General features: G+C 40.6%; 1 protein-coding gene across 1 annotated transcript in view; it reads left to right on the top strand.

The window, feature by feature from the left end:
- cntnap2a (contactin associated protein 2a) overlaps positions 1-23,108 on the top strand; it is a gene marked incomplete at its 5' end in the record, with an annotated part of 287,105 nt that overhangs the window by 187,393 nt on the left and 76,604 nt on the right. The window contains 4 exons of the mRNA XM_079181068.1: positions 1,848-1,954; positions 3,990-4,109; positions 5,039-5,154; positions 6,475-6,559. Coding sequence (XP_079037194.1) covers positions 1,848-1,954; positions 3,990-4,109; positions 5,039-5,154; positions 6,475-6,559 — 428 coding nt within the window. The remainder of the gene's footprint in view (positions 1-1,847; positions 1,955-3,989; positions 4,110-5,038; positions 5,155-6,474; positions 6,560-23,108) is intronic.

Genomic DNA, 23,108 nt, shown 5'->3' with positions numbered 1-23,108 from the left:
GCAGGGGCAAGGCATGCAAATTCCCATATTTCACAATGTCCCTGTCACTCTGTAAGGGTACTGCAACACACACATGAAAGCATAATCATACTGAGGCGCTCCATTCTCTTCAAAGATCTTAAATTCTCATACAAAGCCCGCCGCATATGTAGTCAGTGTACTCCAGTGCTCACAGCTTGCGGAGCATAATGTCTTTTGTGACTGTCGGTGCTTGTCAATCGCAGCCCATTGTGAAAGCACAATGCCGTTTCACCTGCACTTAGTAGCCTGCTGAAGCTACAAATCACCTCAAATCATCAAGTTGATCAGTATATAACGGTATATTATAATTTTCTATTTCATTTACAGTGCATGCGTTAGCATGTTGATAAAGTCATGGTTTAATAGGATTTGAATACCCAGGGGTGTATATAAACTGTACTTTTTGTCATCAGAACTTTTTCTTTTGTTCATGGAAAAACAGCGTCACTGTTGAAAGATGGCAGGCAGGTACATGTGTAGTCGTGTTACCTAAAGTGTCTTTTTCTGCACCAGTCAACACAGTCGGAGCTAGAGGTCGATGATTATTTGTTTATTATGTGATTATTATGTGATTTTTCTGCAGCAGCTATGTCTCTCATTCTACACATAGTTACAATACTGACAATACAGTCCATTCAAAATAACACACCAGCATTCATGTTTTCAGAAAGTAAGAATGTACATATGTAGTTTATTTTTACTTCAGGGTTGACAGCTTACAAAAGAGAGCTCATCCACATATGAAAAATAAGTGTAAGTGCACAAGAGTAATACAGCGATCGTCTTGTCTCCGTCTCTGTGCTGCTTAGCTGCCCGACTCCCTACAGAAGGAAGAACTCAGCATGTTAAAGGACCCCCGCAGCTCTCATGAGTCAATGTTTTGTTTTTTTTCAGCTGGCTTTCCTCATCATATTAGTTATCACTGAAGCTTGTACTTTAATGACAAAAAAGTACATGTGTGCGAGTTTGTGTGTGGGAAAACCCAGCTCTGAGACTACAGTGCCTCAGGATCCATCCCCACCAGGCCTGAAGGCAGATCAAACCGCAGAACTTTGATGTATTCAAGATCTGAGTTGGTATTGAAATTTCAGAAAGAAAAACAGTGGCGTCTGAGCTGCTATGTGCTCAAAGCTGTATTCACACGGCGAAGGATAACGCTGTTTACATACACTACGCTCCTTATTCCAGGTCCTTTTTGAAATGTAGATTATGACTGTAAAAGAAACACACATGTACAACAGTCATATACATGGAGAGTCAGCACAATAAACCCTAATTCTGTCACCTCCTGCTTTCCATGATCACTAAGAATTCCTTTCAGTGTAGGCAGACATGCACTTAAGTTGTTCTCATTGACAGTTTTGTGCGTCTGACGTGGCAGCCCTCTCACTGTCCTGGAGTCTGTCCTGGCCAACCTCAGCAGGCAGATGGTTGACACTCGTAATCCTTTGCCCTACCCATACTGTATACTACTGTTCTGTAGAGGAAGGTATTCAACAAAACCGTATAGACATTTTCTGTAGGTTTCACCCTATACAATTGTCATTAAACACAATGATAGTCAAAGGTGTTCTTGTGTAAGAATCTAATCTAAATGTCTCACACGTGACAGATGGTAGGAAAGGAAGCAGGCCATTTGTCAGATGTTAATGCTGTATATTCATATCAACTCAACCAGTCATAAATCTAAATTAATCTGCTGCATGCTGGCAGTATAGACGTGTGACAGTGGGCTGCGTCTAACCTTTACAAACATGTATATTTGTTCTCCTTTAAAATGCATCGCATGTCTTGCAAATGTTTAAAAGTCCTCACTCTTTCTCCAGGTGTATGCCTAATCACTGTGAGCACGGTGGCCGGTGCAAACAGACGTGGGAGAGTTTCAGCTGTACGTGTGATGGAACAGGATACGCTGGAGCCACCTGCCACACTTGTGAGTGTGTATGTGTGTGTGTGTATGAGCAGTTGTGTGTTATACGCTATCTGCCCCCCCCTGTGTTCCTTGTGTGTTTGTTTGATTTGGACTCCCTCTGTTCGCCTTTGAGTGATTTAAGCTGTTTCTTCTTCCAAAGCCACAATCCTCAGCAGTGGGACAGATGAACTTTTGAAGTGTTCAGGGGCCAAGCTTTTCTGACTGCTTTGTGCGTTTTTGTTCTGGTCTGACCCGAACAAAAGCACGAGCACACAAATAAAACAGTCTCAAAAGATTTTTTAAAAAAGCCGACGGTTCTTTTTTTAAAGGCTTATAAATTGGAGAATGCCATCCTTCCTCGCATGTGCTACAGACATTGTTCTCTTTTAAGAGAGGATGAGAATGGAACATTTTGGCAATATTGTGTATGTCCAACATAAAACAACAGATTTAATATACATGAAGTGTGAGAAAATGTGAAGAGTGGAGTGAGTGAAAAGGACATTGTTCAGAATATAGCATTGCAAAAGGACAGTTTGAATTCATCAGAATGGAAATAAAACAGACACCAATAACAGAAATATGAAATAAATAAAAAATCACACAACATATTATGATGTGTTTGTGTGACAACATTTTATCCGTCTGTGTTTTTCTATATCTATGAAGGACTAATTCACTAATAAGAGATAGCTGATGGCACATTAGTGACATGGAGATGATGGGATGAATCGGGGGACCATCCAGGAAAATATGAGTTAGGAGACAGGGTGAATAATGCATTCTGTTTAAAGTACACTTTAAGTGCTAATAATAAAAGAATACTTTATTAATCAATAAGTGGATTGACAGAAGTGTCAAACATTTGCCAATTCCAAATTCTGAATTGTAAAGCTTTTCTCTTTTATATCATTGTAAGTGTTGTTCACTGATATCTTCTCTTTTAGAACCTACATTTGAATTTGGGTTTATTTCCATTTCTTTAATGACTGTAATTCAGTTCTGGTGAAGGTTAAAGTGAAGCATATGGTGTTACATGATTATAATCACATTCCCTCTACAGCAATGTATCGTGACTTTCTCTGTTGGCCTTTGAATCTTGTTATTGTTTCACACTGCTGTGAAGAAATCCTGGGCGAAGTGCTGGTAATTCAGCTTCCATTGCAGCCTCTGACCAATAGCTTTGAAATATAAGTAGTGCCTCAAAATTCTGTTCAGATCCTTGTGCGATAGTTCAACAAGGTTTTGTTTAAGAGGATATACTCTGCAAGCAAGAGCATCACTAAACTCCTTAAGCAGAGGGATAGCTATGAGACAAAGACCGATAATGAAGTAGTTAGAAGACGTAATGAAAGAGAAAAGGATGGCAGCGGGGACAGAAAGAAGAGACATGCAAAAACAGAAACCGTTATAAGGAGCTTAGACTAAAAGGCAGAGATGTTATTTTTGTTAAAGTCATTATTAAACCTGTGAGTGGTGTCTCCTCAATCAAGGACGTTTCACTCCAAGTCGCACACTCTCATTTCTCTTTAAAGTGCAATCTTTGCCCCCCCCCCTGTATGTATAGATCAACACAAACATCAATATGTTGTCAGATAGATTGCTGGAGACAAGACACGACATCTTGACATGCACTGAATAGAGACTGGCAACCACATGAAATTGTCTTCTGGAAGGAGGGGACAACAATTAATTTGAATATATGCTATTTTAGATCCATCCCAAAATTCTACAGTTTTATCAATATTTGATCCAATTAATATGGCAGAAACATATTATAGTGTGTATATGGAGTATATGTAGCCTCTTTTTGTATTGTTATTGTGGGCAACATACACTTGCAGTATAATGTCATATCTTACACAGTGATTCCTAACCCTACTCAAGGTATCAGAAAATAGCTTTGAGTGGCTTACTGTAATGACCTCTTCTCCAGCATCAACCACAGGAGAGGAAATGAAAAATACTGCCATGCAAATCTCTGAGAATCTTGTTTCTTCTTCTTCCTACTGCTCATATGTCTCCTTATTTCTTTTTGCGCCTGCCCCACTTTTAGCCATCTATGAGCCATCATGTGAGGCCTATAAGCATCTGGGCAGGTCCTCTGACACCTACTGGATCGACCCCGACGGCAGCGGACCCCTTGGCCCCTTCAAAGTCAATTGCAACATGACAGGTATGTGTGGGAGAGTCTGTGTGTGTGCTGTCATCTACGGTGCATCTACTGCGTGTGTGTGTGTGTGTGCGTGTGTGTGTGCGTGTGTGTGTGTGTGTGTGCACCTCTCTACTCTTTCCAGCCCCAGTGAACTGTGAGGGAATAAAACTCTCCTGCCCTCCTCATTCTTAACCTCAGACAGAAACACTCTTGACCTGCTCTGCCAGGGGTTTCCATGGCGACACGGTCACTACCACTGACATCAAACTCTGAAGGCACTGCCAAACCAAACACACACACACACACACTCAGCACAACCACATATGAAACTGACCTGTTATGCAAACCAAAGTGTGCTCCAACGGTCCGAGTGACACTTCTGTCACTCACAGACACACACACCCAAACCGACACATGCACAACCCCAACTCAGCACACACACACACGCACAGAGTGGAATTAGTAGGTAGTCTGGAACAGCAGAGCACGCAGGCAGAGAAAAGGCGAGACTTTTAATGAAATGTCACTGCACTCCGCTGGCTAGCCCCTTAGTCACGCCGAATAGCACACCCACGCATACCGCAGAAATGTTAAGAGTTTACACATTCACACACCTGAGAGAGTTGAAATGCACACACACGCACACACACACACACACATTCTCCAACTGACCGGGAGATGTCTGAGTGACTGGCTCATGCTATAACAGCACAGACGTGTCTATTAAACCCTGCGTCGCATAACTGTAGCTTAGATTACACAGAAAGAACTTTGGTGCCATAACAGCCAAACTGGTGTGCGTGTGTGTGTGTGTGGGTGTGTGTGAGGGATGTATCCACAGTTTGTATGTAATCTGGATATACTTAAATAAATAATTTACTGCATATAAATAAATGGTTTATTCTTTTCGTTGAATAATTCCTAAAATGCTCACATGTTTGTGTGTGTAGAGGACAAAGTGTGGACAACAGTTATGAACAACCTGCCACCCAAAATTGCAGTGACTGGCTCCAGCAGAGAGAGACGCACCGTCTTACAGGTTAACTACAGTGCCTCTATGGACCAGGTAACACACACACACACACGCATGCATGAATTATTCATAGAAAGTCTTGTGAGAGTTTTAGATTTTCTGCTATGTTAAACTACAAAAATAGGTAAAATGGTAGAACACAGATTTTTATGCCTGCCATCAAACACTGTTTTTCCACAAAATATAAGTCTTGTGCTGTTCTTCAGTGAAAATACAATGAGGAAAAAAAGCTTTTCATGTATTTAAAATTGTAGCCATCAGAGTTTCATGTCAAGAGACTGCATACCAACATCCTCTTGTGAATGAGGTAGATTTTCTCACTCAAAACACACTGGAAAGAATCACCCTTTCATAGACTCCTACAAGTAACTCAAAGTGATCCACAAGTCCTAGCATTCATGTGTGAATATCTGTCGCCTCAATGAATATAAAAACAAGTTCTCCTAATGTGTTGCCTCTTCATTTTTTATTTTATTGCAATTTTTTCCACGTCCAAGAGATTATTTTTTCTCTTTCAAAGCCCCTAATTTCTGGGTTCTGTAACTATCCCTTCCACTAAAATCTCACCATGTCTGTGCTCCATTAAAATAGTATCTTTACTGTTTTGGTGAAATGAGTGGTAATTAAACAAAATTAGCACAGGTGATTGGGATCATGCCTACATGTCAGCCAGACACTGACACCTCAGTCTGCACTTTCTAGAAACTTATTGATTAGTTGACAAAATCATATGAATAGTCGAAATAGAACTTCTTCTGCTCTAAACTATGGTAACGTTAACGCTGTCCCTGTTTTAACTAACCTACATTATCAGCACTGATGCAGTCTTAATTCTTTTAAATGCACAATGATAATATCACTGTTCCACCTCATGTCCCTACCACCTGTCTCCTGTGGTGTTGCTGCATAAAACCCAAATATGTTCTCTCACACTAAAGAGTCAGTACCTTAGTCTTGCTGGTTGCACAGGTTGCACGAAGACACAAGTCAGCTTTTTCAAGTCATGTTCTCCGACAGCCTCTCTCAGTCAAAAGCAGAGTGTGTGTCAACTTTACAGGTTTTAATGTTCCAATGAGGAGTGACTGTGGTTTTGTCCTGCAATGTGTATAAAACCACAGTTTCTCCATGAGACGGTGTTTGAGCAGCATATGCTTCCTTTCATTTTGTTCGTTCCTAATTTGTATGGATCACTTGTTCCATTTTCAGCTTCTCTAAATCAGGGGAACTTAAATTAAAACATTACAGTGCACTTTAACTAATTATGCAGCTCAATAATTTGCTTTTACGTGAAATTGTCCTGTCTGGCTGAATAAGATAAAAATGAAAATTCATAATGTGTGCTTGTGTTTCCAGGTGACAGCCATCACCACCAGTGCGGAATACTGTGAGCAGCAAATCGCCTACAGCTGCCGCATGTCCAGACTGCTCAACACTCCAGGTAAGGGCTGAGGATGGCACTTTTATTCTCCACTGACTCGAGCACAGGTTCACAGGTCTGAGAAAGGCAGGATGTTCTTTATGTCATAGTTCATTCTAACAACACACTCTCCCCATCTCCTTCTATCTGGGGAAGAAAGACGGGAGACAATTAAACCGGTTTCATACAGTCATGAAAAACACGGAAAAGTCATGGAAACAATTTACATAAATATAGACGTATATGTGATTAAATTAAGATTGGTTGAGCTAATACCTGTATAGTTTGAACAGTGTCACTCATGTAACGTTCGGTTACACATGTTCTCTGCGTGACAAATTGTAGATCTGAAGTGCAAATGTAATGTTTGGCTTCACATGGGTAAGTGTATGGCATCGCTTGAACGGGGATGTTCAAAATCTGGACTGTGTAGAAAAACATTTGACATTTCAAACATGGCAACACGGAGCATAAAGTAGCGATACAAGTATCGGAGCACCAGGCTGCTGCTGCTGCACCCCTGTCACCAAACAAGCTTCAATTTTGGATGCTGTATCCAAACACAAGGCCTTAACTGCAGAGCACTAACTTGCACTATTCCTATAAAGTTGTGTGAAGAAATAAGCCAGCCTTTCAAACACAGGACTTTCATTAACTCTGTGGTAACTCTGTGTTTGTTGCGCCGTTCACTGGGCGACCCAGTGCATATGAAAGGGATGCCAAGTGACGAGTTGGAGTGAGAATGTGTTGTATTTTACAAATATTATTGCCTCCCTCTCATTTGTTATTTAAGGCTTCACAATAGAGTTCTAGGGTCCCGGCCTTGGTTGGGTTTTTGTCTATCTGTATGTTTGATTGTTGCTTTCATTGTGTCTTTACCTAGCACTACAGATCAAAGTACTGAAACAGAGCAATGGAAATGAGTTGTGGCCTGGCTGGGATCATTCTGAATAGATTAACATGGATAACATTCATTTAAATTGGATTTGTTTGGACTCAGTCAGTTTGGTTTTAATGTGCTTCAGCAAGGCCTGGCATGGTCGTCCTTGTTTGGTTTGGATTAGTTAGGCTGGCTAGTGAAATGGCTGAGTTGTGTAAGATTTGCCCTGGATTAGATACGTTTGATTTGTGCTATGGCTGGGTTTAGTGGACTTTCAATGAAGTTTTGAATAGTTTTTAGAGAAAATAGAGAGCAGGGCTTGCAGCTGTGTTTTTCTCTTGTTTAGCTCAAAGCTTGGTATTAAGTCTAATATCCGTGTGTGTGTGTGTGTGTGTGTGTGTGTGTGTGTGTGTGTGTGTGTGTGTGTGTGTGTGTGTGTGTGTGTGTGTGTGTGTGTGTGTGTGTGTGTGTGTGTGTCCATGGTCCTTGATTGACTGAGTAAAGCGACAGGTGGTTAGTAATAGCTGGGTATTAGTGCGGCAGACCAAAACTTTGCCATTAACTTCCACTACACTGAGAGATGACAACTAGACCTGCAGTGTACCATGTGTGCACAGAAATACACACACCTTATTAATACGCTCTCTTTTTATAGTCATGCTTAAATGCTTTTGTGTGAACACACACACACAAACATCCAAACATCCCTCCCACAACCACACACACAGTCAGTCCTTCATTAACTAGTTTACTCCTAATTCACTGCCTTGCGAGTTAGGGAAATCCAATTACCAGTTTAGAATGACTGAAGTAGTAGGACCGGCAAAAATCATTTACCCAAAAATATGTTTCATAAATTAGCTGTCAGCTTTCATCAAATTACACTGTCAACAGTATTTTCTCTGTGAATCACAGGCACAAGCGCATGGCTATACACACACACACACACACACACACACACACACACACACACTACACTTCCACTTCCTCTTTTTCTCATCCGGATCTCATCTATTACACTAGGGCTGGCATTTAAGAGCTAAACGAACCGTTAAATGGGAATTATATTCTGCCACCAGTGACATCCCTAATTTGGAACTTGGGCAGTAATTGTCCTAATTGTGTGACCCCCTTCCTCACCTCGTTCCCGTATTCTGTCCCTTCACCGTTTTTTATCTACCGTCTTTCACTCAAACACATCCTGCACCTGCGCACACACAGTTTGTCTCTGTCCAACATTGGCTCATTTGCCAGATGGGTGGGTAAAATAATGGGAGAGTGTGATGCTGATGCATGCAACAACACACACAAAGAGACAAATCAAAGGCACGGACAAACTCGGGCAATATTTCCCTCTTGTCTCCTTCCTCACCTATTTCCTCTTTTTTATCTAATCTCTTCCTCTCTCCACTGCTCCTCATCATCTTCTGCTTCCACATTTATCAATTCATATCCATTTATTGTCTTTTTCTCATTCCACACTTGCTTCCTCTACTCCCCCCCTTTGTTTTCCTTCATCCCATTTAAAGTCTCCATTTTTACCTTTAACCCATTCTTCACCTCGCCTTATTTTCTTCCTTCCTTTTTTTAAAATCTCCTTTTTTTCCCAGCCCATCTCTTTGTCCCTGTCTTCTAACTCGCTTTGAACATTATTTCCATTAGTGTTGGAATAACGGCTTTTAAAAGGAGAATTAGCTCCCTTCACTAATGATTTACAATCGTTCCTTTCAGTGTAAACATCCTGTAAACAACCAATGGCACAAGACTTGCACAAAAAAAAGCCTTTGTGCAGATAAAAAGACTCAGCTAATCACTCTCTGACACACATACTCGCAGCCACAGTGGATTTTGGATGAAGCATATGCTGAAGCTGGTGAGTGCTGTACATCAGTTGCCTTGACGGGTCATGAATGTCCAATGTAATAAGCCAGGTACAGTACCTTTGTCACATTATGTTTATGTACCAGAAGTCCTGGTCCCGTCAGTCAATCAGTGTTCTACACTTGCCTTTACCTACATGTGTTGTAGTTGGTGGTATCCATTTGAAAATTACCGTTTTAAATTATCCAACAACTCTCAACAATTCTTCCAACATTTTCAACTTTCTTGCGTTATGTAATATCTGCAAATATTTCTTATATAATATTTCTTCAAACTGTTGTTTTTTTCATGAATACTTTCACACGGAACGTGAATATTGCGCAGCGAAAAAGGGGGGCGCTATTTTTAGTTAACACGTGTGGGAGAAGTTTGCTTTCAGGCTTTCTGCCAGGAATCATATTAGGTTTAGGGACAATACCTACTTGATTAGGTTTAATTAAAGATCGTGTTGAAATAAACACTTCTCCTGTGTGCAATCCGCACCAAGACGGCAAACTGTAATACTCCTTTCAATCACGACAAAGGCATCGAGTATCAGATCCACTTCAAATGTATTCACATATGTGCACACACTCACTTTGACTCAGAGCTTTTGTGAGCTTGTGAAAACACATGCTGTGTCTCTCTCTATTGCCTGAAGCGATTGATAGAATCATTTTTAGAATCCAGGCTAATGAAGGGAGAAATATCTCTGTCAAACAAATGAGCTCATTAATCCCGTCAATTGTTGGGTGTCTAATATGGGCACAGTTTAGAGGCAACACTGATTCACACATTCTCTGCTTATATGAAGAAGCTTTGACTTGAGATGCTCGTCATGCAAACATGTCTACAGGACTTACAAAGTTACTCTGATTCTAAATTTCGCAGTTGGTGGACAGGGGCTTGTACCTTAAATCTGGTTTCCCAAATGTGTTGCAGTAATGTAACAAAAAAGTGTAATTAAGTCTCCAATAACATACTCAAGGAATGCTATTAGTGCCTTTTACAATAATTTAGTTACACATAAAAGTTGAACTTATTGACTGGGTGTAGCATTACTGACTCAAACTACTTTTGTCCAATATAATCGTCATCCAATCATGTAATCAAACACATGTTGTTCTCAAGTGCAAAGTAAGCAAGCAGCAAAATTCAGTTACAGCAAATGTAATGTTTTGTGATAATAACCTGCCCCCTCTGAAATGAGATTGCTGATCGTGCTGAATAGCCAGCCTTTTTCTCTCTGCTCAGGAAAGCTTTCTGTCAGCAACATCCAGTTAATATGTGGGGGATGACACAGTTATGATTGTCAATGTAATTTTTTTTGTGTCCAGTCATGTCAAAAATTATTATTTTACTGGTAAATGCTCTCATTATAAAGTGCTATTATTTCAGGATTTCATCAAATTATGAAACTTTTGTTCTGTTAGCATGTTTATTGGCTGTTAAAATGCAACGGGTCACTAAAAGGTAGGGACAAGTAAGTGAAAAGGCAACTATATACAGGAAATAGATAGAATGAAAAGGTTTAGTGTGGGGAGAATAAATGGGGAAAGCTGAAGTGAGAGAGAAAATGGAACAGAGGGAGCAACTGAAACTCCTGTCGTCCAAGCTGTCAACACACTTCAGTCACAGGTCGAGCAAAAGGACTGTGCCAACAATAGACTACTGAACTGATACCAGGGTGCAGTGTAGGGCACTCAGTGGAAAAACAGTGAACTTGGGACAAATGATTAACTGGCTGACCATAGAGGTGAGAACAACTCCTAATCTTTATTTATCGGCTTTTATTACATTTCTCTTTTCTAATGAATATTTAAGTTCCAGTTCTTTATTGTCATAAACACACTGATTAGAAAAGCCAACGGAGGAAACATAGAGAGTGATGGACACAAGAGGAGAGGGGAGGAACAGGGGTAGCCGGAGATGTGAGATGAGTGTGGTTCGGGATAATGAGGCCGTGTGTATGCACGGCGCTGTTACAGTCCATTCCTGAGGCACTTCTGGTCTCAATTATTGCCACACAAGTCACAGCAAGCGAAGCACTGTAATGTTCCACATACACACAGACAGGTCTTACCCAGAGTGACTTCATTCTTCAGCGCTGGTTAACCACTTGTTTATTTTTTTTCTTTTGTGTTTGTTCTTTGATGTTCATCATTAACCTTTACAAATTTTCTCTTCGCTCTCGCTTTTGCTCTTAAGCTCTTGGGCCTATCTGCAAAAATAACACCAATAATGATGCACTGCTGTGAAATGTGAACAAGGCGAGCTGACATCCAAGTGAACTGCAAAAGTTCACCGGAAAATCCTTAACTAATCGACAATGAGTGCTGCACTCTTCTGCTCTGTGACTATTGTGTCAACTCACACCTGTTAATTTTGTCATTTATACTAGTAGTTTTCCTGCTGATTTAAAAATGTATAATCTGACGATGGACCTTGTTTGGGATTATGTCATTATTAATTGTATTATCCCTTTATATTATATATATTATCCCTTTTTGTTAGCCTATTGTGCCCACACACTGCCCGATTGTGCCACGTCTTTCATTACACGACTAATGTTCTGGCTACAGTGTCATTAATTTGTGAAGGCACTCGAGGCAAGAAGCAAGTCAGGGGCCGGGAGAGAACAAGAGCTAATATATCGAAACACAAGAGAGAGGAGAACTATCACCAGTGTCCTCAGGCGTCTCTCTCTCTCTCTCTCTCTCTCTCTCTCTCTCTTTCTCTCTCTCTCTCTCTCTCCCCATCACCCTAGTGTCCGCCTATCCTTTCCCTTTCCTTTTCTTAGCCCCTGTAGTCAAGATGCTAATTAACGTTAAATTATCTTCTCTATCTTTCTCTGCTTTAAATGCACTGATGAGAATCCGCCTCCCTTCAAGGTTGCAGGCGGGTTTTTTTGCCCCGCCCCCCCACACACCCATTACAGGCAGGGGGCAGGGGTGCTCACTGTGTTCAGTCGGTTGATAAGAGGCATTCGAGGCTGGCGTGTAAAGTTAGGCTTTATATAGAACAGCAAATTAATAGATGGAATTAGCCTGAAACCTTTCTTCCGCCTTTCAGATAAGTTTGAACTGGAGACACTTGAAGACATCTGCGGGGGTGGTGGTGGTTGAAGATTTTCTAATTGCTAATGGAAAACAGCAGGAGTGTGTGTGGGTGTATGTGTCTTTTTTTTTTTGTGACAAAGTGGTGTTTAGTGAGAGAGCCTGTACAAGACACAGAGCAACAAAGTGTGATCCGTCACAGAGAGGCCCATATCTTTTACAATCCAAAATATGTGCTCTCTGTTCGCTGTTGACTCGGTAATGCGTCATTGCCCGGGATAATGCTGTCATATGTTGTGTTGACAGAGTCATGTGTCTTTTCCCACACCATGTCTGTCTACCTGAGTGCAACACTTACAGCTCATAGCCACACAGGTGCCAGTGTCGAGGGAAAAACAATATCACATTTTACAGTACATTAAGTTGGAGTAATAAGGTGTTTGTTTGTGAGGGCAGCATCGCTCTCTTTTTCTCTCTTTCATTTCCTCATTTTTGCTTTTTCTTCCTTTTTGTATTTCTTTCGCTCCCTTTCTTATTGTGCTTGTCGTTTTCTCTACCGCAGTCTCTTAATCACACAGACTCATGAGAGTCTCACGGGTGATAAAGTTACGGCCCTGGTGTAACTGTGCATCTGTCTGATGTCTGTGTGGATGGATGGTATGTGGTTTAACTTTTGTAAAGACAACATCAGCTGCTAGTGAGGCTTTTGGTGTGTGTGTGTGTATCTGTGTTGTTTTCAAAGCCTCTGTCTCTCTCTCTCTTACTCAGTATGTGTTTGTGTACTTCAGTGTGTGTGTGTGTGTGTGTCCATGCATGTGTGTGTGCTTATTAGCATTGCCATAGAGTGAGCGGTCACCCAGTCTGCCCAGTGTTGGGCAGGGTGCACAAATTCTGTTTTAACACGAGCAGAGACAAGAAGTAGCCATCCTTGAATTTACCTGAGCATAAGAACAAAGTTGAATTGTTAAGCAGTAGAGAAATTGGTTTAAAAAACGCCCAACTTTATCAACAAAACCCCATATTTAAGTGCAAGCAGGGTAGACAAACCTATACTTGACGAAATGGATCGATCCTATTCCCTCTTGTGCACAATTGAATAAAATGTAGTTTTTTTAACTAATCTGAATTGATTAGTTTTCCAGTAATACAAGAACCTTACAGAAATCCTTTCAATCAAGTATTCTAAGAAAGGTGCTGTGCCTTCCAAAGGCGCTTACATATTTGTTTTGTTTATCACACAAGAGAAATCTGAGTCTGATGTACCAGCACCTGCTGGAAGCTCAAATTACTTCTCCGTTTCAAGGCACAGCCAAAGATCAAATGGCATGGGCTGCTCTCGGTCATGTTGTGCTCGAGGTAAACTCGTTCACACTCGAAAGTAAAAGCAGTCTTTTGAAGTTTGCGTTCGCTGTAAATGCATTTGAATGTAATGCAGAATAATAACAAGATTCATATGTTTAGGCAAAATCCTGTGTAGACTAAATGATTGTCACACGCCAACATCGTTTAGGTAAGTAAGTGTCAGGTGCACATAATTAAGCTACCAATCAAGCATTGTCAATGAAAATTGAGCTCTTTTAAGGAAGAGATTGGCAGTTTACGGATTTTCGGATGCAGAAAATCACATTTTAAATGAATAATAACTTGGTTATTTTTTGCAGATAATTAAAGCAATTTTGCACCCTGATTCTCTTCATTGACATAGCAGGTTATTAAAAACATTCGAACAATGCAGAGCTTAGAATTTATTTACTTTGAAACAACTTCATTGGTTTAGTGAATGCTACTCCACTAAATCCCTAATTTACTTAAATCCATAACACATGAAAAGGCCAGGGACATAATTAATATTGTATCCAAATTCAATTTAATGCCATCTTACCCTTCAGAGACTAAGTTTCAACTTATATTTTAGTTTTTTGTGTCTTTGGTGCTGTAGTAGTATCAAGGTTTCTCCTTCTAGTGTTTCCATAACAGCTGCTCTCAATGACAGGAGTGATTGACATTAGGATTATTCATAAATTCCTTGACGTATCCTTAATGTTGGACGTATAGAATTTGTGTATCGGAATTGTTTTCCCATCGTAGTAGAAATGTATCGATGTATCAATATGCTGCACATCACACCTCTGATTACAAGCTTTTGTATCAGAGCAGCTTCAAACTGCTCATTTTTTCCTGCCTTTGCTCTTTTCAGCCAAAATTAGACATCAGTCAATATAAAGAGCCTACAAGGGAGTCCATTATCCACACACAAAATGCAGCACATGGCATCGTCAACAATTTGCTAATGTTTTTTGTTACTGCCAGTGGGTGCATTACAGTTCAACATAAGACATTAAACTTGGTAATGATCTTCTGGGACTGAAGTAAAGACAGGGCACGTGAGTTACAGGAGTGATGAGAGTGATGTTCACTTCATATTTTAGTCGAGAAAATATAAGCTGCACAAAGCTGCAGCTATAAAAAGAGCCGGCATTCCCAGAAAATAAGGATATTTCCAGAAAGAGCAACAGAGATGCTGTGCACTCGTGCCCATTACGTCTCTCAACTCACAGAAAAACACATATTATTCTAAAGCACCCGCCAATAATATAGACCTGTCATTGAAAAGCATGTTCTTAAAAGACAGGTTGAGCAATACAATCACAAAAAGTGTGAATAAGTATGATCACACAAAGCAACATCCCATCAGTGCAGTGACACAAAAGTCCACACAAAGTATGCCTTACTCTTATTTTTATATTACTTTTTTCTGTTTTCATTCTGCAGCTTCTCTTTTCTCCCTCTATCTTTTTTTCTTCTTCATCTTCCATATACTTCTTCTTTATGTCATCTACTCTCTGAAATGCTCAGTACTGCTGGGTGGGCTCCAGGCACCACACACACAAAGGCACCACACACACACACACACACACACACACACACACACACAAATACAACATATACACGGTAATGCAGGAGAGCTTCCCAGCAAATCGAACTAACAGCATGTATTATTGCTCTGGCTTCATGTCTGTAAAGACGAGTTGCCAATCAAGCATAAACTAAACTGGTGTGCGTGTTGATGGTGTATGTAAGAGGCTGTGTATGCGTGTGTGTGACACTCTGGCTGATGGACCAAATAAATTGAGCATTTTAATGTATTCATTCAATTCAATGCCTACAACATCTAGGTGGGAATGTGTGTGTGTGTGTGTGTGTATTGGTTATTATCAGTGAGATGTTGTCCCCAGTGGATGTTCATGCTTCTGATATTACTAGGTGGAGATTGTTGTCAGACAGCAACATTAAGCTGAATGCCCCTCAGAGAGATAAAGCCCTGCATGGTTAGCATTCAAGTGGGAGAGATTGTTGATGTGAGCATACTGAGCGATGGTAAAATGAACCTGATAGCTTATTGATCTCCTTTGGGAAGTTCTCATTTTCATGGCTCTAGGGAATTCAGTGTGTTGCTCAAAGGAGATTTTTTAATAATAATTTTGTTGGTGCAGTTATGTCATGTGTCTCCCTGGATCTTTCTTTTATTCATATTTTTCAAATCACACTTTGAGTTACTACACCCACAGATCTGATCTTTTAAGATGAGACAAAGTTGGTAGAGATGAAAACTAATTAACTTGATGTGATAATGATATAGACAGGTTTGTCTTTGTTTTAGGTGAGTAGTTAATTATCCATGTGCTTTGTGGTGAAATGAAATTCCCCATCACCCACTGCCTTTACTTTGAAAATAAGCAATACTTTTTCGGACATTGTTCACAAGATATTTTTAGGATGTATCCTTTTAAAGTGTTTGTTACCCATGTAAAGTCAGTGTTTTGAATCAGTGAAAAATCTTTATAAAATGTATTATAATCATGCACTTTAGAACCATCAACAACTCTTTCATCATTACCAATGCTCCGAAAGTGTCTTTCAACTCTTTTTCTGATTTACTACTGTTGCAGTGTTAATAATACAGGAGTTACTGCATTTCACCTCATAATGTTTCGTCACAGAAACCGAATTATATTTTGCTACTTATATCGTGGTAGAATCAAGACTTTTTTTTTTTTTTACATTTACTGCAATCCGTCGTACTCGGGATACTGCAGCTTCGATAAAGAACAGCACAGTGCTCCTAAGAGATATTGTCTTACAGCTGTTGCAGGTGTTTTCATGTTTACATTTACATACAACAAAGCAAGCACCTGTATATTGTGTAGTTGTCTGTGTTGCTCGGGGTTTGATTTGTTGTTGCTGCTGTTGTGTACATAAGATAGTGGAGGAAAGCTAATCCAGAGACGTCTTTCAGTTGTCAGACAGCGTCACAGTCACACTGAGCACAACTGAAACTTTAGTCCAACTCTCCAAATACACAGATAGCTTATCAATTCAGACTTCTGCGGTGTGAAGAGAAGGACAGAAAGAAGGACGAAGGAAAACGCTGCATCTTACAGTGGCACAGTGACGAGAAGAGGGAAGAAATAGGGAAGTGGGCGCGTAACACAGAAATTGATGTGGAGTGACAGAGAGGGAAGAAAACAAGTAAAAGAGTGAGAAGAGAAGGAGGCAGAAGGGTAGAAGGAGAAGCAGATTAGTTTGTTTCCTGCCGCTTGCTCTGACATTGAAAGATATGTCAGTACTAATGTCCCAGAAAGCCTTGAATAACACAGCAAACCGATACATATCCTCCTTAATGGGATTTTCTGAGCTGTACTTGCTCCCTCTCACGTGCACACACACACACACACACACCAGCACACCCAAGAAAAGCACATACACATGAACAATGCACCATATGGCCACCGCCTGGCGGAAAGATAAAAGGCAAATGGAAAAATAGAAACTGCGCGCTTGAGGAGTAATTATAATATTGTCTTCTCATTTGTGACGAGCTGAGGGGTTGATCTCCATTTTGGGGCTTTCTCAGGCAATCCTCAGCTCTCCATTCGTCCTCCCCAAGGTTGCCCGGGACAAGAGAAGCATGACGAGCTGTGGCGTATGACCACAAACTGATCATCAAACATCGTGGTTTCAGTGATGGATCACACTGCAGGAGGATCCCGCTCCATTATGAAGACATGCTTATGCATATGCATACGAATGGGCTTTTTTTTTTTTTTACCTGCGTCTCCCTTACACAAACACACACACACACACACACACACACACAGACACCCTCACATATATTATGAACCATGAAATATGTCCAGTGTCAGTAGTGTTTATGTATGCAGCAGAGTCTGTCTGCATCAGCAAGTGCATGGTTTATTGGCGTCTGTGGATGTGTATGTGGCGATCACTGGAGGCAGTTTTAACACAGCTCTCGGATTACAGCGGGATATTGGGGCAGAGAAAGATTAGGCCAATTGGAAAAACAACGGGAACAGAACAGAGGAAATATCACTCAGTGGTGCTAATGAAGCAACACGGGGCGGGAAGTCGATTATCCGACTTGACCTTGAGGGGTTTTAAAACTAACCCAGGGAAAGTTAGACAGACAAAGTTGGAGAAGATGCAGAGTTTTACAAAGTGGGAGGATGCGTGTGTCTGTGTGCGTATGAAATTAGCCGACTGTGTCCATCAGTGTGTACCTATCCGCTATTATGTGAGTCTTGTGCCACATTTTGATAGCTTTTCTGTGTGGACTGTGGCTGCTTCTGACTGTGTTATCAGTGTGTTCATATCCGTGTGTCAGTGTGTGTCTGCTCATTCCTGTGTAAATGTGTCCTTTTGTGCCAATGACACATCTCTGTGGAGCAACTTTTGTCTTGTTTCTCACACAGAGAGCATAAACAAACTAATGAATATTCATGATGTTTGTCTTATCAAATGTTGGCGTACCATGCGACATTCTCTTGTAATTACTTAGCTCCAATTGTCTGTGTGTGTTTTTGTGTACACATTGCTCATGTGTCATACTGCGTGTTTGTACACACAGTGTGCTCGTGCATATGACGTCCTCCCCTTGGGTGTCGACAGATGACAGCTTTGTCATCAACTTGACATAGATGTTGGCCTTTTAATTAGTCTCGTACTTTGAGAAAGTGAGCCGGAAATGTTTTGTTTTTACAGTCCATGACCTTGGTTATAATTGGAGCAATTATGCTCATTTGACAAAACCAATACTTGTGCAAAATAATCCATTACAAGCTAAATAAAGAACTAAAATGTTGGCAAGCACAACAAAAACAAACATCAGATTTAAAATTCAATCAATATCTCTTAAGTATACTGAAACTGCTTGTGCGACGCAGGTGCACACTGGTGCAATTTAAAGCTGCGTCTACATCTGCAAGATGATATTGATATTTACAATGGATTGTAATAAAAGGACAAATCAACAAAGACTTTAACCAAAGACAGATAGATCCTTCTAACAAGTATCGCCTATGTAGCCAAAGCCTGATATATCTCATTCCTCTGGTTCGTAGCGCTCCATTGTGATCCAAAACCAAAAACCGATCAACAAGCCACACAGTTGCACTGGCTGACTTGTTCCTTCATTATGATGAATCAGGGCACTGAAGTTTATTTTAACTTGATCTGATGTAGTGAATACCCTAGCGCACCAAATCCGCGACAGAAAATAGTCCTCAGCTACAAATGTCATAGTTTATACTCGTGACCTCTATGTTTTCAGTAGGAATGACTGGGCTCGGTGCTGAGGAATGTGCTGATAGGGACTCACACATTGATTCCGTGTTGACCATCAATAGTGTTGGTAAAAGTAACGTTTTTTTTCAAAAATATGATTAAACTGTTAACTTGATTAAATCCTCTATGATACGTAGTTTGTGTAGATGCTCAGTGCTGATCTGTTGTAAAATTGTTTCTAGCAGAGTCTTCTTGTCCCTTTACAGAAAATAATCTAAATTGCATGGATACAGTTACTAATATAGTATTGACATAATTCGGGTTTATGATTATTATTATTTGTGACATTTCACTGATATATAATAATGGGGGTGGGGGGTTTGTTTTAGTTCTTTAGTTGTTTAGGACCTCATTTTTGTTGTGTCATCTCTGGCTGGAAGAAAGTAGCTGATGCATTTTCCCTCAGTTGGAATAGATTTAGGAATTTGGCTACGGCAGACCGAGAGCTTCCTCAACACATGTTCATCACAGAGTTACAAACGCAGTGGAGTTCCAGGCTGAAGATGATAGAAAAAGGATTGGATTTGGATCAAGAAAAAGCAATAACTCAGTCATTTAGGTAGAAGGCCAGACAAGGTACAGTACTCAGCACCCTTATGGACAGACATGGAGGTCTTGGACTGAATGAAAAAGCTGAGCAGGAACTGCACAGATACCCTTTTAGGTAACAACCATGTAGTTATGTTTTGCAAAGGGAAATGGTGCACCTTGTCATTACAGACAATAAAATGTAACTTAACCATGATCATTTTGGATAGGATGACCTGAATAGGAAATACCAAAACCCCACAGTTACAAGTTCATGAACTTTGACAACAGACTCGAGTGTACGGTTCATGAGCTATAGGTGTCATTTTTTAAATATGTAGGTGGCTGTGGAGTTATATATTTATTATACTGCCATGTGTAACATTTAGTTTTTTAAATCTAAGAAGCCAATTGACACTTACTTTCTGATATATGTTTGTTTTAAAACTGTAGCTGTGTATGGGTAATTGAAAACAAGCCAACATACTTTTATTTTTGCTTTAAATCTAATGTATTACTGACATCTGTTGGTTTGGAACCTGTCTAATATAAGTCCAGGGACACTGTTGTTCCTTATGTTCACTGTCTTTTGCCTTTTTGTTCACTTTTACACTGTGACCTGTTGGCTTTAGCTTCAAAGTACGTAGGCTTGAAAAACAGATGGATGAAGATTGCATTTGCTTGCACATTTGAACTTTGCGAAAGCAGTCTAGTCAAAAATCTGTGATCCTGTCCTCTGTCAATTTGCAATTGTTGATGTTCTTTTTTGTTCTTTCGCTTCAACACAAAGGAGTGCAATGTATGTCATATCAATAATTTCAGGGTGAAAAAACAAAACAAACTAATGATAAAGGCATACCTTATAAAAACTGTGCATTGAAGGATGTCAGCATTTTGTCTTATAGTTTTGTGTATTTATACTATAATTTAAATCAGCCACACTTAGAAAGGCATTTTGTGAAAGCCCCCTGAGAAAATAATCCAGCATACAAAGTGTCTCGACTCACTTTAGTGTTTGCAACAGTCCCAAAGGGCAATTGATTTGGATTACGATCAAAGAAAAGCAGTAATGTTATGCAACAATAACAGAACCTGGGCATTAGTTTTTTAGTTAATACCTTCATAGAATACAAACAGCAGTTGATATTTGGCATCAACTGTAAATGTAAGGATGGGAATAAAAATGGAGCAGGAGTTTTAACAGGGTGTTTTTTTGTGCTGATTACTCTTGTTTTCGCTAAATAGTCGTGTGGTCATGTGCCAACAGGCTAATGTGGGAGAGAGAGTTACAAAGAGAGGAGGAGATGGTGAGTTAGATGAATGCTGTGCTACTCATTAAGCCATTAGAAGGAGTAACAGCTGGACACCCAACCATCTGCAGCATGTTTCCTGTCTAAACAAGACTGTTTAACCTGATCTCTCTCACACGCACACACACATATCAGCACATGAACAAAAACTGCACAAACTCTTAAAACCCAAACACACACACACACACACACACACACCAATGTGTTTGCTCCTATTGCTTTCCACCCACAGACCAATCTCTGAGCACCTTTCTCAGTCTCTATCACACACACACAAACATGCACACACACACGCACAGACACGCTGAACCTTTTCGCCCCCACAAGTCCTTAATTTTCCAGTTGTGTAGGCAAGCAGCAGTGGGCAGTTTGTCCCCCCGACAAGGGTCACTGGCCCGGGGGAGAGAGCTCTCTGTCTCTCCCCTGACTGCCTGGATGACTGGAGCACAGGCAGCGAGATTAACACTTGAAGAGGGAAAGGGGAGGGAGACGGGTGACAGGGAGTAAGGGAGATGCAGCGGGAGGGAGGAGGAAATGGCGCACAGATGGGTGTGATCGAGGCAGGGTGGCACACAGAGCGGGAAAACTAGAGAGTGTGATGAGGAAAGGAAGATGAAGAGGAAGGGTCAGGCATGCAGCTTGAAGGGTGGAGAGCAGGGTGTTGTGGAGAGAGAGTGTGTGTGTGTGGGGGGGGGGGGGTCCAGCGAACCACAGCATGATGGATCACGATGTTAGCGGATAAGACGGATGTTGAGAGGGGGCAGGCTTGGCTTGTCGAGAGCAGCTTTTGTCAGAAAGTAACATATACACACACACACACACACACACACACACATTCACACCAGCACCAAAGGAAGAGAAGGAACTTGAGCTTTGAAGGGCTAACACATTTCTGTAGGCGAATCATAGAAAGAAAGGTGAGTGGGAGAGAGACAGAAAAAAGAGAGGGAAGGAAAGGCCACACTTGCATAGTCCTTTCTGATTTATGTAGCACTGTGAAAATGTGCGTAACACACTAAAAGGATTCCAAGATTTCCACCTGCCTTTCATGCACATGCACTCCATTGCTCAAGAAAAATGCTCTAGATGCAGTTTTACTCTGCTCTGTCATTCTCTCTGTCTGTCTCACACACACACACACACACACCATCACACACGCACACACAAACTCTCACGCGCACACAAAGATCATTGACCCGACAAAGGTGGCAGCCATTTTCAATTTAGGTTTTCACTCTGTTCGTCCCAGAGTGGTGATGCGTTGCAGTGGTTCTCCTCCAAACACTTTTGCCTCAACCTTGAATTAGCCACCAGAACAGTAAGCTCAGGTTAAAGACGATTAAGACATTTTTTACATCAGGTGTTGCACAGATAATAGATTCCACACTCCTGGGTATAGAAATGGACTATTCAGTAACTAAGTGTGAAGTGAATTCACATCATTTGATTACAGCTTTGAATATATTATACTTGAATTGTACAAGGTAACAGATTTGTGATGGTTGTGCATCTGCTTATGTCGTTTGTCGAGCTGGTTTTAGAGGATCAGCCTAAGGATTTCGGCACACATAGCTACTCAGATAGCTATAACTACTCAGTAGGCGGTATTTGTAAGTTATAAAAACAATGTACTGAAAAGATTTTTAAAAAACAAGGCCACCATTTTCACACATACGATTCCGTAAGAACAGTTACATGACAATATAAACAAGGAAGTCCAACCCGTTGAGAATAATCACACGAAAGCTATTTGTTTATTTACAGTCGGAGAAGTCGCAAAGCTGTCCCCCATTTAAATAGGAGCCGTGGATGTGAATGTGTATGGGTGTGTACGCATTTACAAGATGAATATGCTTCTTAATCGAGCAAAAGTTGTTGTTTTTTCTGGCAGAAAGATGTAGCAGAAATAGTTTGTAAGTAATGTGAAAAATACGTATTCAACAGTTGAAATAAATCTTTTGTCTGAGCAGCCAGAAAGCACCTCTGCTCCACTTTGAATGTATCTACCTTCTATTAAAGAGACACACTGACCACCACCTCCTGCTCAACATATCCATTCTTTAATTGCCAGATGCCATTTCTTTCATGAAATCTACACGTTTTCACTGGAGTATAAATTAACATGGTCAATTATCTCTGACAGTGACATCAAGTCCATCTGTGTCCTGTTGATTACCTGGATCCAACCTAACTAAATCCATCCCTTTTGTTATTCTCTTTTCAAACTCGCTTGTTACAAACCCCTGTGGTTTTGAATTATGCAAATTGTGTCCGTGGCTCAGCCATGTTTTGGG

Source organism: Pholis gunnellus (genome assembly GCF_910591455.1).
Source record: "Pholis gunnellus genome assembly, chromosome: 20".
NCBI lineage: Eukaryota > Metazoa > Chordata > Actinopteri > Perciformes > Pholidae > Pholis > Pholis gunnellus.
Note: the sequence above shows the minus strand (reverse complement) of the source record. Positions and strands in the feature narration are given on the sequence as shown.